The 16,393-nt window shown below is 37.8% G+C and overlaps 1 protein-coding gene across 6 annotated transcripts in view; it reads right to left on the minus strand.

Moving 5' to 3' along the window:
* Nucleotides 1-230: 230 nt before the first annotated feature.
* The window catches only part of Cdc42 (Cell division cycle 42), a 28,396-nt gene continuing 12,233 nt past the window's right edge, over nucleotides 231-16,393 (minus strand). For 2 of the 6 annotated variants that reach the window (XM_027356901.2, XM_027356904.2), the window contains exons 2-5: nucleotides 6,041-6,165; nucleotides 5,192-5,264; nucleotides 2,295-2,404; nucleotides 231-2,074 (exon numbers count right to left, since the gene is read on the minus strand). In XM_027356901.2, the coding sequence (XP_027212702.1) occupies nucleotides 1,787-2,074; nucleotides 2,295-2,404; nucleotides 5,192-5,264; nucleotides 6,041-6,145 (576 nt within the window). In that variant the 5' untranslated portion in view covers nucleotides 6,146-6,165 and the 3' untranslated portion in view covers nucleotides 231-1,786. Of the gene's footprint in view, nucleotides 2,075-2,294; nucleotides 2,405-5,191; nucleotides 5,265-6,040; nucleotides 6,831-8,337; nucleotides 8,447-16,393 lie in introns of those variants that run through there. The other 4 variants (XM_027356902.2, XM_070142698.1, XM_070142699.1 and 1 more) reach the window with 4 other exon arrangements.

A 16,393-nucleotide genomic window follows, 5' to 3' on the forward strand; every position in this document is an offset into this window, starting at 1 on the left:
GAAATGAAACCTATTCTGTCCAGTAATCAACCAATTAATAATTTGTAATGAGTGGTTCATAAACTGTATACACATACAAATTATATCATGTGGGGACAAGCGAACATGAGCTGCACTGAACAAAGTGCTACAAGTTTCTCAACAAGTTGTGGTCACATTTATAAGGGCATCACATAATTTTAACATGAACTGCACCTTAATCCTACAAAGTTAATAAAACAAGATTGGTATCCAATCCAAATGGTTTATTTGTATCTCCCTCCATAACACCAAACTTCCTTCTAAATCATCAGGTTTTATCACACTTTAAATGAAGACAAAATCCATAATTTTTTTGCTTTTGTCATATATGCAATGGTCAACATGGCAACTACACATTCTGATATTAAATAATGTTTCACCCAACACCAGTGGTGGGTTAGTTTAATGTATGACGAGGCAAGGTAGTTACCAACCATCTGGGTGCCATCAACTTACTATGTCTGAAGTAGCAGAAATTTAGAAAACCATGGAACACTACTCTCAGATTTAGAATTTGTACAAAAATAACAATTCCTGTAATTGAGCCAACTATGCAAGTTGATATATAACCATTTCCACTACATCAGACTTCCCCAGACTGGCTTCGATACCCACTATGACTACTGAGGAACGGCCAGAGTGAGCAGATGACGCCAAATCTGTTCCAGATGAAACCAACACACTGGGAAAAGAGAATGCTTCTCCACTCTTTTGACAATAATTGATAACCCTTTGCATAAATGCCACGTACTTCAAACCTATTTTCTTACTCAGGCACACCATATTGTAAAAAATTAACAAACTGATACTTAAAATCATAACTGGTCTCGTCTCAAGGATTATCTTGGTTTTTGAGCCCACAAAACCAAGCCATAGTCCCTAGACAAACCTCCTAAAAGTTTGCACTAATGTTATAATAAAAAAGAAGATACCAATGCTAGGTACACGCCACTAGACGTGTACGTGTAAGAATAGGAAACATATGATAGTCTGAGGCAGTTATATAAGAAGTTAAGCTCATACAAATATTGGTTACTCATTCATTTTATCAACACTTCTAAACTCATTACTTGTTATGAGATGCCATAAGCTATAGGAAAGGTAAAATTAGAAAAAAAAAGCCTATCAGAATTTGAATACTGAGCTATTGATTACTGTAGTTCTCTTGAATTAAATGAATTATCTGAGAAATCTAGAGATGATTGGAATCAACATGATATTTGTGTTCAGTCTTGGTATTAAATTTATATGACAAGTTTATATGAAAGTCAAAGGACACTCGACCTAACTGGAAGCAAACCAACTGGAACCATGGTTCATCAAGTGGTACAGGGAGGGTGCTGGCCCAGGGGATAAGGGACAGGGAAGGTGGGAACACAAACAGGTAGTGACTGGCTGAGGGAGGAGCTTGTGCGAGAAGTTGCCTGCGTGCAGATGACTCTCGACGCTCAAGACCCAAACAGCCAGTTTTCTTGTGCTTAGATTGCTCACATTCCCCATGGAGTTTAGCCCCAAAGCTGCGTTAAGCCTGACTTGATCGGCAAGTTATCTGAACTTTGGCATCTTCCACCATCCAATAGTGGACATTTTTCCCTTTCACAAGTATAAAATCCTTCATATATTTATACAGTTATCAAGTTTCTCTTGTCTAAATAGCTTCAGAGGCATCACCAACTCCACTAGAACCCCTACTGACCATTGAAGGCAATCTGTGCATCTGTTACGCCTGGGGCCACTCCAAGGTCTACCGTAGATGCGTCCTACCCTACAGAACAATACATTTCCTTCGTCTCTGAGGTTCTGGGGGCTCCAGGGCTGCGAGAATTGCTTCATCAAATACGTTCTTCAGCCCCTTCTGTGTGAGCGCGGAGCATTCCACGTACTTGACGGCCTTCAGCTCGCGACTGAGCTTGTCCCCTTGTTCGTAGGTGATTGGCTTCTGCTTATTCTTTGCCAACTTTTCTACTGTTGCTGCATCATCCCGCAAATCTATCTGTGTGCCTACTAGGAGGAATGGCGTCTTCTGGCAGTGGTGAGTGATTTCTGGTACCCACTGCAGGAAAGGAAAACAAGACTTCATGTACAAATATCGAAAGGAAAAGCAAACCCCTTATAAAATCATCTCATCACTACTTTACCCAAAACAAAATACTCTTTTCCACTTTTCTCACACTATATTACATTAATTTTCCACACCTCTTGAATGCATTACCAAATTTTTTTTTTAATAAATTGAAAAAATTTACAACAGCAAAATCATCTGTGCAACTCACCTTTTCTTTGACATTCTCAAAGGATGAAGGGGATACCACTGAGAAGCAGACTAAGAAAACATCTGTCTGTGGATAGCTAAGAGGTCGCAGTCTGTCATAATCCTCCTGACCTGTGGGGGGGAAATACACATGGATTAGCGACTTGCGGATTAAGAGATAAGTAGGTATTTCCTAATTTAATAACTTTTCTCTCGAAATTCAACAAGTGATGAAGTTTAGTATCATTTTTCTCATTTCTTTGGGGGTAATGTTCATAAGAATGAATGGGATATATATACCTTACATAATATACATGTAATGAACTAATACAATGCTATATCGGTTTTACAATCACCACTTGTGAATGTAACAGACCTCCAGCTGTCAGTTGGAATCAATTAGCTTTGACAAATCAACTGATCTCTCTCTCTCTCTCTTTAAATAGAATTCTCAACAATATTCTGAACTTCAGTGGGAAAGCTGAAGCTGTGATATCTTATCTACATCTGAATTCATTTCTTTAGTAAAAAATGTAGATTTTAGACTAGGTTTTAGGTTCTCTAGTCAAAATCAGTCATTTTAATAATCTTAATCTCTCACCTTCTTACCCTACCATTACCCAATCTTATCTAAATATACCATGGACATATACATATATCTTCATCCCTTCCATTCCTTGGTGTGTCTGTGTCAAACGATTACACATTTATTAGACAAATATATGCCTGTGCATTCTTAAGCTTTATTTCTTTAATGTTTTTATTAAAAAAAATTATAGGTCTTACACTAACACTCAAATTTAGTAAAAAGTCAATCTGAACCACATTATCATTTTAGGATGTTAAGGAAAATCAGTTCCTGAACTTTAATAGTATTCAGGGGTGAAAAGGCCTCTATCTTCAAAAGAAGCACAAAAGCAAAAACAAGAGCCTGTCCCCAACATGAACCCTCATATTGTTCCTCTGCATTCTCAAGAATCAAGACAGACAGGGCCCAAAGTTTATTTACGGCTACAAAAATCAATGTGGTTTAGTCACTCCATTTATTAACTGTGATGTGACACAGTTGTATCAAGCTGGCTCGCCACACCTCTAAATGGTCAGGATCTGGGAGGGAAGACAGACATGTCAGACACTTCCATGAAAATCATTTGGAGTATGAATCAGGTCTGACTGGCACTTGAAGGAATTCATGAAATACGTCACACAGCATGGAAAACCGTGAATGGCTCAATGCTCTCTTGAATGAACACAAGAAGAAGGGGAGGATGAAGAAGCGGCAGCAATGCATTCTTCTTTTTTTGAAGATTTCTAGCAAGGTAATATATGCATAAAATTATTCAAATTTATACATTATTTATTCTCACTGTCCCTTGTTTGCGAGATATTGCACCTTGTGGGATGACCTTTGCCTTGCGACTTTTTGTAGAATTGTATAGAATTACAGTCCATTCATTTTGGATAAATGGGACGCCCAGTTACATCCCCTGATTTAACGACATGATGTAAAAGGTTTTTTTTCTTCAGGATTGATAATCAGTTACCAAATTTAATATAAATTGTATAACAGAATTTCGTCTTCCACTTCACAGTTTTTAACAATTCATAATTACATTTCTAATATACTGCAAATCACATTAACTCAATGTTGAAAGGAAAATGGTGCATTCCCTTTGGCAATGCTTGGTTAAAATGTTTCTGTGCATAGATGGTTCTGCCAATGCTTAGCCACAAAGGAGTCAATTAGTAGATCTTAGTAGCATTATAATTACTATATTGTTCCTGAAATTACTAACAGCAGTATTAACTATTGAAAAATATTGAAAATCAAGGATAAGAGTAAACAGAAAAGACATAGTTCGCATTATTGACTCATTGGTGACCTAGTACTTGTGGCCATCTATCTGTAAAAACAATTACTAAATTCAACATACACAATGGGCAACGGCATGTACATACATGCCCAGAGGCTTGGGGTTAATACACGTGATTGGAAAGTTCAAAGTATTGGTGCTTTTACTATTTCCTCTGAAACATGGGTAGCAGGCTAGCTAGCGGAGCTGTGTCACATCTGATAACAACAAAATCCAACTCATTTTTTCACACGTCCCTTTAATCACATTAAAGCTGGCCTATTTGGATCAGGAAGTTTATATTATAAACGGATTTCCCATTTCTGTAGAAAAATGGCGGTTGTGCTACACTGTCCCCATCGCCCTGGTCACACAGTCAGCTGATCTGTGATTGTGCTAAAAAAGGTGTGGAGGTAATAAAACCTACTGGGTTGTAAATTCTTTCATCAAAAAAACTACCTTGGCTGTACCAATGTTTTTGCTTTATGTTTGAGGTGATCACAATAATCCTTCATCTTAAACACCATACTTCATCCCTGAACTGATTTTGTAGTTGTGAATACAAGCAACAACTAAAACGCGGTATAATCATCGATTTCAGCTATCACCCAATTCGCACTTGCTCTCATCTTATAACTTTATTCTGCTTCTATCTTTCATATTCTTTTACAGGCACCTTCATGATTTCACATAGGAATATTTGCATCACAAATATTTGCAGAATTTAAAGTATCAATGCATTTTCTTATGGTGCACCAATTCATTTTTGAGATGTTTTCAGCTTGTGGGATAGAGGTCAAGTGATCATGTGCAGTACAATAACATATGTATCTATGGCACTAAAGAAAAGGGGATGGGGCCTTCTATAATCAAAAGAGATTATAGTGAAAATAGGATTAAATAATTTAATCTATTGTTGCATAAATACAAAAATAATAAACAAACCTCAAAATATACAAATATAATGATAACACTAATGATAATAAAACTAAAAACATAAATAAATACAATGATAATACCACTAATAATAATAACAATAACAGCAACAACAACCTAAGCTACTTACCAGCTGTATCAAAAAGGCCTAATGTGTATGGCTCCCCTCCTATCATAACAGTCACAGCATAGTTGTCAAATACCTGAGGAAAAAGTAGTAATCAGTCAGACACACAAAGTTTCTTGTATTGCATTCTCCTTCCAACATAAACATACACATTGCACATTTCCGCCACCTATCCCATTCTAAAGCGAAGACAAAAAGGCATATGCCATTGCAGGAAATTAAGAGTCCCCTTTAAAACAAGGCAACGCTATTGATCTGAAGAATACGGTTCCATGCGCCAAAAGGTCAGCAGAGCCACCTTATCCAGCATTATATGTCATATTAACAAATTTCTGAAGAGCACAAAATTTCCCATGATAGAAACAATCCCATGGAGAGCAATAAATGCTTCAAGAAAAATAAATTAGCCAATTAACATTTAAAAATATGTACATTTCTTAAAAAGTCAAAGAATTGGGGCATGAAAAACAATACAAGAAATCAATAATAATAAAAATAAAAAAAATCTGGAGAGTAGAAACATGTAATATTGTTGTCATAAAATAAAGGAACATCTTCATATACACATTTCTTAAAAAGCCACACTGGATCTGGCCTTGAAAAACCTTGTTAAAAAAATCATACACATAAAAAAAGTAAAAATCTTCTCCAGAATACATTGAGACAAATAAACAACTGAATTCATTATATTTAGATGAGTCTTTGTAACTAACTCATATCAAAGCCCACTACAGCAACTCTTCATAACCTTGACTCACAAAACCAAATTCCTTCATTGTAATAAATTCTTGTAAACATGTAAACAATAACAGATGAATTATAGCCAACAAACACAACGACCATCACACTTACTGTGGGAACGTATTCTGAAGGGAACTTGTTTGTCGTGTAGGAGATGAGGAGGCAGGTCTTACCCACCGCTCCATCGCCCACCACTACGCATTTAATGGTCTGCATTTCTCACGCTCCCCAGCAGCCTGTTGGGACAGTGGTCAAAGGTTATGCTCACTTCAAACAGCAGCTTGGGAACTTGGGGTGTCTCATTCCTATAAAACAAAAAAGGCTTCTGTCAGCATTGCAGATACACAAGTCAGCAAATGGGGTTATAAGTTTATAAATAACTGCCTTACTGGAGGAGCATACAAGCAAGTACAGTTAGGAAGTGGTAATGTAAAACCATTTCCTAACCACAGAGATAAGACAGCTTTGTAGGGTTTGTTGAGAAAGAAAAGGAAAAAAAATAATGATAAAAGTGGGTTGGGTAAGGAGGCAAAACTTATGAATCACTTCTGAGACAAATTATAGGTATTCTTAAAAGGACTTGTACATATCAGAGTACAAGAACCCATTCTCACCAAAAGCCATACATAGTTTTAATTGGCAATGATGCACTGTGCACCATGCATCTTTCAAAAAAAAAAAAAAAAAAAAAAAAAAAAAAAAAAAAAAAAAAAAAAAAAAAGAACAACAAAAACAACCACTATTTTAGCTATTTTCCATAAATGTTTTACTACTTCTGATATCTCTGGGTAGGTAATTTTACTCTTATTTTCTTGGCAGAAATCCTATTTCCACAATGAAAGCACATTTCCTTCTTTTAGCAATATCTATAATTTATAGAAGTTAAAACCAAGAGAGTTCCCTTAAAAGAGAAAAATATATAGACATTAAAAAAAAATCAAATCTCTTGAAATAAGATCTATATAAGTGAATCCAAATATTATTAACCACACTTTAAAGAAGACCACAGAAGATGGTCATCCATATTCAAAAAGATAAAAAGCTAATGTTATGGAACTGACCTTTTATACATAAAAGGTACATCTGATGCACAATCATTTCTAAGAGGTGTATATATAATACGGACTATTTTTGTTAGTCAATTTGGTAATGCAACTCAGAAAAGGGTGTGGTGGCTCTTTTCTCTCTCCTCCTTTTATTACGAAGATTGGCTTTCCCGGCATGTATGACACAACAGCAGAAAGTGCTAATACTCTGAACGACAGGCTTTGCTGTAGTGATGCCATTAGCTGAGTGTTAGCTGGACCTTGCACCAGGTTTTCTCAAAGTTAGTACAAATGTAAGAGCGCGCAAGAGTACAAAAAAGGTAAATAAATCAAATTCCAAAAACTAATTAATATGATACAGCCTATGTATTACTAACAATAAATAATAATAATTAACAATAATTAATAATAATTAATAATTTATAATAATAATAATAATAAAATTTAATTTAGGAACATATAAGAGTGCCCCAAAACATTTAAAACATAACAGCCAAGGTCTTTACGTCACGAAAATCAGTTCTATAAATATCCTCGTTTTGATGGAATTATAAAATTACAGCATGACGTACCAAGGTGCACAGGATCTAAATATGTAATTGCAATTCATTCAGAATTCTCAAGTCACTCTCTCAATTTTTTACATACAGTTACAGACTCTTCCAAGTGATATGGTTTTGGTTGGTGAAACCAGTCAATTTACATGTACCCTAGAACGCAGAAAAAATTATTTCAGAATCGTCGATCACGAGATGCTCTTTAAAAAGTTATCACAAATCAAGGCCGAATAAGGCACAGAAGCAGAAGGATGGCACCCCAAACTTAACAACATACAGTATGCTACAAAGATAAACATCAAAATGCAGAAACATGTTCATCATATGCCAATGAGAGACAAGCATCAAATGACCCACTTTTGCCAGTCTGTCCTTGTCCTTTACCACGTTCCTTATTTATTCTTACCTTGATCTTTCCCTTTAACATCACAAATGCATCCGTGATTTGGATCAAAAGGTAAGGTGGGGGTGGGGTGGGGTGGGGGTAAGGGAGGAAGAGGGGGAGGGAGGGAAAAGGTAAGGATGAGGGTGGGGGAAGGGAGAGGGAGGGAGGGAGGGAGGGAGGGAGGGAGGGAGGGAGGGGGAGAGAGAGAGAGAGAGAGAGAGAGAGAGAGAGAGAGAGAGAGAGAGAGAGAGAGAGAGAGAGAGAGAGAGAGAGAGAGAGAGAGAGAGAGAGAGAGAGAGAAGGGGTGGAGGGAGACAGAAAATAGTAAAACAGCCTGATAAACAACACAATATTACTATAACAAATCGTAAGTGCAAGTTCACTAGATTTATTTGGAAACTATGAACACTATTAACATACCACAAACTAATTGTAGGCCATTTCCTCACATCAAACAATCACAAGCGATAAACTGTATTGGGATAAACTACTGGTTCTTTATGGGGCTGGCCCTCAAATGTCCCTCTTATCAACAGATCAGATAAGGCAGTTTTATCAGCACATACAAGCCCTTCAACAACCAGCAGTCAAAATGGTGACATCCCGGTTCCTTATGGCACAGATACGGACTATTCAAGCCATTCACGAGAACTGAATCACTTTGATATAAAATGAAGCCATCCCTGACCCAAATCATACAAATTTAATTCAACTCTGGTAAAAGCTGGCATGGATATCAATGTAAAGCTTATCATCAATGTGAAAATTATACAGCAGAATATTTCTTTGGCTATCAAAGTCATCTGACTATCATGGTTTCCAACTGTATTGTGCAATGTACCATTACTGTCGCCTATAAATTCTTCTCTAATGTATGAGAGTTTAGGAACTATCATAGGGGGAATAAACTAATAGTATCTGCTATTTTGAAGTGACTCAACTTTCCAAAGGAGAGGCACTTCTGCCATCTTTCCTTCCTTTTTTCTATTCTTGAAGTAACTTATTGTTCACACTTCCCCCTGAAATACAGAGACAATCAAGGAAAGATATGCTCTTAAAGGCACCCATATCAAAAAATAGTCATGATAAAATGAGACTAATAAAAAGCATATCTTCATGGCCTATACCATGTACACAAATGAAAACCTTATGACAATATTATGCATATCATCATTTGTGACCAGAGAGCTGCTCACAAAATATTTACAAACTTCTTGCCATGATAGAGTTCCTGAATATCTTCTGTATAGAGAGATTTTCCACACATTTTTTCATGTCAAGTCTGAACCAAAACATTATAAATTCACTGCTACTGGGAAATGTGATTCTCCATAAGCTCTGGTGACAATAGCTAGTCATGGTCTTACAATACAATTCAACCAGAATAAACATCTATCATCAATGTAAACATTCCCCCTTTTGTCTCATCTGTAACTCAAAATTGTTATCACATGCATGCCTATAACACACACAAGTCAAAGGTTCCTATGTGGTGATTTCACTGTTGATACAGAATCTAAATCTAAAAATGCGTGTCCTTTACACAAATAATCTTGTTAGGAAACCATACATTGCACATTCTCAGGAATAATGACTATTTATGGAACTTCCAGTCATCAAAATCCAACAATCGGATAAACTAAGAATGTTAGTGATACACGAACAAGATATGAATGAGACTGGACATCACAGATCATGAGAAGTATTCAAAACAACAAATTACATCTCTTGCACTGTGAAGGCATTCATTCTCATTCTTACCTTTTCTTTATTTGTCCTCATCAATTCACACTGATAGTCCCTATGTAGATGGAAAATAACAAAATGCATATCAGACAAAAATCTTCATCCTAATCCATACACTTGCATAACTTGACCTACAAATATTATCAACTCCTATCCCTAATGGACTTCATACTCAAATGCTATATATCTAATTCTCAGTATATAACATTTTCCCCTACAAAGGATAAAATACAATCAACAACAGAAGTACTAATGTCTCAAATCATCAATGACAGGCGGCATCTATTTTCATCCTGAAGCTCCGAACCTATTTGGCAAGAATTCATACCATGTGTAGTTGAGCGTTCTTCCTGTCAGGTGCGAAAATAGTTGTTCACCCTGTTTTGCCTAGTTTTCAGTTCTTGTAGAGATACATCCAAAGAAATCTTTCAACATCAATTATTAGAATATCATAACTATATGCAACAGACAAATTTATTAACAGCAACTTCCTTACAAAACAACCCTTTAAAAAAGTGATAACCCTAATCAGTGAATGCTAGACATTTTGAGCAAAAAGTATCTTTAGCTCCTTCACATTTCTGAAACAAATACCAACTGATTCAAAGAAACCTCTGTCTGCTATACCTTAGAATAAATGGCATGCCTTTTGAAATGGTATGAGAGAAATTCAAACTCATTAAAAGTACAGGCTAATGATAATTTAAGTCCCTGTCAACAGCAAAGAGTGCTATGTAAATTTATCCTAGAAACTGAACACTCAAGTGTCCCAAAATTTCCATTCTATGCTAAGTCCACAAACATTCACTTTCTGACCCTATTTTCATACACTTTCCTGTTGAAGTGAACTTTTTTGCACTGCTCTACTTGTTTTCATGTACATACATCACTGATTACTTACTTAGAATGCTTTTGTGCAAATCCAATTCTAGATACATAAACACATGCAAATACACTATGTAAACAAGCTATTCTAGATTCATTATTTTCACACCTCTAATTCCTTTCAAAGAATCTAGTTTATCACTTTTTTTTTCAATAGACTTGTAATCCTCTGGCATCAGATCTGACAGATTAGGGCTCAACCATAAAATGAGAACAATGTATAAATTGTACAATACACAATTCTAGATATAAGCTGATATAGCTTAAAATACATTTTAATTTTAATACATAATACACACTTCTATACTTCCATTCCTAGCTTATGCTAGGAATGGAGACAAGATGTCTCAGAGTGACCACCGAATGACTTGCACCAACAGAGTTCCAGGAGGGCCTAAGCTAGATTAAACCTTGTACACAAATCATCCTTGTTTACCAGCAGAAGTGAAAAAAAATCTGGTATAATCTACTTAAATATTCTATGATTTCAGCAACCCTGCTAAATCAGGACACACATCATCTATTTCTACAAAAAGTAATTCCAGTCTTTCATCTTGCACCAGCATGCATTTTTTTTCAGTCTCAGCAACAGGTGGTGGGGTGTCAGTGCATGGTAAAACCACCATGTTACATACTACACTGAGGGAGAATGGGATACTTCACACTGTCTTAGAGATGTACTAAGCATCTGGACAGCAAATGTAATCTACTGGTATTTCAAAGAAGCACAGACACGTACAATCTGTGAAAATGTATAGTTATAAACTACATTCAAAACGGGGAGGTTTCCAAAAACTACAAATGGAATATCTTGTAACTAAATTTCAATGTCAAGTTACAAACAGAGCAATGTGCTACATCATGTTTTGTCCAAGTGACTGGTTACTGGAGTGATAGTAACTTTTTCTCAAGAGTCCCTATCCTATTGATATCAATCATATTTACTTGCCTATTTTTCACGTTCTATCATCCCCATAAAAAAAATGTGAAAAGTAATAGCACTACTATGATACAAACCCTTCAAAAATTGAAGTGGCTATTTAGTGCATGAAGTAAGATATAAGTGATGAAATATATAAATCAATTATAATGTTAATGCCTCCAAAGCACCACTGCACCAGCCACAGGTTTGATGCTACAGTAAAAGCCAACAAACCTCATATTCTGGGAAGATAAAACTTGCAGGCTCCTTTAGTGATTTAGCAAGGCTAATGTCAAAGGATAACCCATCCAAGCTTTATCTTGCAAGAACATACATAAAAGTGGTTTGGCGTCCTTTGCTAAAGCACAGAAGAGTGGGGGCCACAGCAATCACTTAATACTGTGCCACTATAAGGATGGAATCATAACCATTATGATTATGAGGAAAAAGTCCCATTTTGATAGTCGTTGACAGTCTTATCAACATTTATGCTTCTTACCCTTATTATACTTCATGTCCTAACACACTACTCATGAATAAACAACTGTTGCACGTAACAATCATAAGCATCAGAGAAGAACTGATATAGGATTACCCGCTAAAATTTGTCTTTTCATTCATTATTGCAACCTGAGAAAATACAAACCATCAAAATCAATAACAGTTTATAAGACAAGCACTTAAACAGATAAAGACATAATTGATACCAAAGAAAATAATGTGACAGAAATTGCAAGCATGGCAAAAAGCACTCCCACCAAAGACTGTCATTACTGCTCTATGTATACCAAAAAACAAGGTCAGTCAGTCAAGGAGGGGGAGAGAGGATGGAGCAGAGATGAAAGATCAGGGGTGGTATTCACGGAGGGTTCGAAGCTGGTATTTTTTCTAAGGCACATGAAGATGATTTTAAATATATCAAGAATAAGAAATGCACTGAAATGAATGAGTAATATAAATAAATAAAGAACACAAGAAAATCTCCAAGCAACAGAAAGAAGACTAACAAGATCAAGGGAATATAGATATCAAAAGTCTAAAACCCCATAAAAGAAAGACAAAGAATGGTATTCTTTACAATACAGATGCACTCATCAGATAAGTCTGTAACTCCATATCACAAATTGTTCAGCAATTACAGTTGCCTACAACCCTCCGGCAAATTGTCTTTACCTCTATACGTATAGCTAGAAAGAGCTGCATGGAAATGTCTTAAACTGTTAGATTTTAGTCTAAGACTCGTCTGCAGGCAAGTCTGGAGGTGTCCTATGCTCCTAAAGACTGCCTTTAACCCACTGGTGCCAGTATATTTTGAAGCCGAAAATAATAGTTTCCGGGCGGCTTCAAAATCCGCCCAGAATCTGCCCACACGCTAGCCGCAGCCCGCAACAGAATCGGAACGCAAGCTCTGATCCCGTGTCACACCAGGACGCCCAGCAATGTTTATTTTTCCGGGCGTATCACATGTGGGACACCCGTCATAAATGGGTTAAATTGAGAAGAAAGCAAAAATATATTTTATATTTGTTAAAGATGACTCGTCACCAGATTATACGGACTACCTGCATGTCATCATTTATTTACTGTCAGACATTAACTGAGGTGTTCCCTCCATGTTTACTGCACTCTTCAAATGGCATTGTGCACCTTCTCAGGTGACACAATGACAACAAATCCAAGTGCCAAGTATACATACAAACGATTGTGGCTGAGTAACATTTTAGTCAGTTATTTTATCTTGTTACTACATTAGAGTATCATAGGGTCTATTAAAATGTAAATATCAAATTCTAGTAAAGCACTGACTTAGATATGTGGTAACAGTACAAATTAGAAACAAATTCATAGACAATTTCTAGGACTATTTTGGTGTCACACACTTTTTAGGGCAATCTTCAATTCGTAAAACTCTATGACCTTTCATATATACTGTTACTTGGAATAGTTATGTTATATAATATGAGGTATGTGCATATGTAGCAGGAGTGGTGCAATGATCAATAATCACTTTTGAGATGAATCTATATACTATTTCGAAATTAAGTTTAGCGTATGCATCCATGATTAATATTTGCTAAAGCTATGTAAAATAAGGAGAGATAATGTAAAGAAAAGAAAAAAGAAAAAAAAAAAAAAAGTAAAAAGGCTGATGAATCTCCTATAACTGACCTCTAGAGCCAACTCATTTGACATTCATATTTGTTCATGAATATTGCCCAATCATTGCAAAGCCTAACTGACATTTGACGAATCACACTTTCATGTTACGTGTCCAAAATACTGATTTAGGCAAATATTTCATCATTGTAAATTATACTGGAATGTGTTCTGAAGATTTAAAGTTGACATTTCTTTACAGTAAAGGTCCACTCAGTTGAGACTAAGTCCTAACTCTATGTCACTAAATTTACTCATCAATTTATGTTGCTGTGACTGGGCATACCCTTCTGTCACTACCCAAGGGGAGGGATGATGGAGGTCTGCCCCCAACACTCCCCAGAAAACCGTTTCTTCACCTCGGTATGTACAGCAAGATAGAACAAACTCAGGAGCACAGAGTGGATTTAGGCTGTGGGCGGCACTTCCTGCAATCTTTACCTTAAATTGTGGCATTACTGTTTGTATCTGCAGATTATTTCTAATATCAACTTTCTCCCCATAAAAGCATATCTAATTTGCTTTGTGTACCCATACCATACAGATTAACCTTCAAGTTCTCCAACGGGAGCCAGGGAAAAGGGCCAGGGAAAGCACTACAGCCCATAACGTCTGAGTTCCTAGCCCATATGGAATAATTCAGATGTCGAAATATGAGTCAATAGGAAAGTTGTGTTGGGTAATCCATACTTTCCCATTCCCTGCTCATCACTGGTAGCATTTGGCAACAGTGAAAACTTTGCCACCTGAGCTGGGTGCAAATGCAAGAGGGTCTGGAGCATGGTTAAAGTTTACAACAACCACACCCATCAGACGAAGTTCCAAGCCCAAATGAACAAATGAACCCCACCCGACAGACACAAACCATATGAACCAAAACCCTTCCTGACCTGTATTTCCCTAGCCACTGATTTCTCCTTTCAATCTCTTCCAATCAGCTTCTCCCTCTCTACTGAGCATTACTCCTGAGCTCACCAAAAGCTAGTAGGTACAAAGTGAATGTCATACTATTACTGTATCAATCAGAAAGCCCTGATTTTTCTTTCTTTTCTTTTCTTAATAGAAAACAGGCAAACACAAGAGAGATGAACTTGAATTTCTAACAAGGTGTGATTGATCACAGTAACTTCTACCTGTCCCTGCAGGTGATAAGTCTATTATATTTAATCTTCATGAATTTCAAAATATCCTTGAATGATACTATGTAAAATATGAATTCACAGGAGGCATTAATGAAACCATTTAAGCAAACAACAAGAAAATCAATCACTATGTCTGAAATGAATGATTCCTTGGGCTTCTGCTTCTATAAAATCGGAACTGTCAATGACACATTGGAGCAACAATACCGGCAACGTCACAGAATGTCAATTCCCGGATGAACTAAATAGTTCAGCACTCATTACAGCGACTATACACAAGCACCATTCAAACATAGGATCTTTGCTCCTATCTTCCGCAATATTACTAATAACTTCCCAATAACACAAGAGTAGACTGCAGGATATAAATTAGGTCCTACAGTAAGCATAGATCTTGGGTGTGACTCAGACGAATTCAGATAATGAGAAGCTGCAAGACGTCTGGTATGTAGGGAGATTGCAAATTAAAATGTATAAGACTGACCCTTGTTTTAAAAAGATTTTTAGTAGTAACAAATGCAAACGATAAGAGACTTGTTCAGAAAATTAGTACTTTGCACTTTACCAAAGCAGATATTTACATATATCTGAGCATTACAGAGATTGGACTGGCATTATCTGTAGATAAATCCTCAGGAAAATTTCACAACTAAAGGCTTAGAAATGTTTCTGTACAAGTTACTACTACTTTACGTCTCTCCTTCATGTTTGGAGATGACTTTAGGAATTCATCAAATAACAATTACATCTCATTAAAATACACAGCAGAGATTCATTGGTCTTTGCCAAAGCACTGCAAGCACACAGGTTTTGGTACTTTAGCTACTTCTGCTATAGGCTTATCAGTGACTTAATTAGAGTGGTGCAATCCCTGAAAGACCTTCTGGGTAAGGAAGCAAATCAAGATGTTTGAGAGGCGAGTCATAACAAGGAAAGGACTGAAACGGCCTCCCACACCAGCACTCTATTTCACTCAGAGATTTTTGACGGACGGGATTAGACAACGCGATGCTCTTCACGTTACAATGGTTTGCATGGGATATCCGAGAAAAAACATTCGTAGACATAAATCCATGAGTCTGCGCACTGAGCTTGTTTGCGCTAACGGCCCTGACAGAATGCCCTGCCAGTCACCAGGAATCCTGCTGTCAGCAGTCAGCTGCCAGTCACCCTGACACTCCCTGACACTGCCTGCCTGGCACTCGAGCCACTCTGAGCATCGGCACGGACCTGGCACCTCCTTGGCACTCCGGGAAGCGCCCACTCGGCCGAGGAGCCGCCCCTCCCTCCCCCGCTCCCCGAGGCACTCCCGAGGCCTCCGAGGGCGCCGCCGAGCCAGGGCGGAGCCGCACTCCACCACGCCCTCCCTCGCCCTGGCCGCCACGCCCGCCGCGCCCCCGCCCGCGCCAGGCCTTCGCGGGGCGGGCGGATGCCAGGGCGAGGGCGGCCGAGGGCGCCGCTGGAGGAGAGGTCCTGCGGGCGGCGCCGAGCCCCTCCCGGCCGCGGCCTCGGCGCCGCCGCCGCCTCAGCGCCTCCGTCTGCGCCCTCGCCCTCCTCGCCTCCTCTTCGGGCGCCCGTCGGGCCGCGTGCGGCGCCGGGCCAGGCCGCTTCCGAGCATTTTCCG

The sequence above is a fragment of the Penaeus vannamei genome, chromosome 29 (assembly GCF_042767895.1).
Source record: "Penaeus vannamei isolate JL-2024 chromosome 29, ASM4276789v1, whole genome shotgun sequence".
Taxonomy (NCBI): domain Eukaryota; kingdom Metazoa; phylum Arthropoda; class Malacostraca; order Decapoda; family Penaeidae; genus Penaeus; species Penaeus vannamei.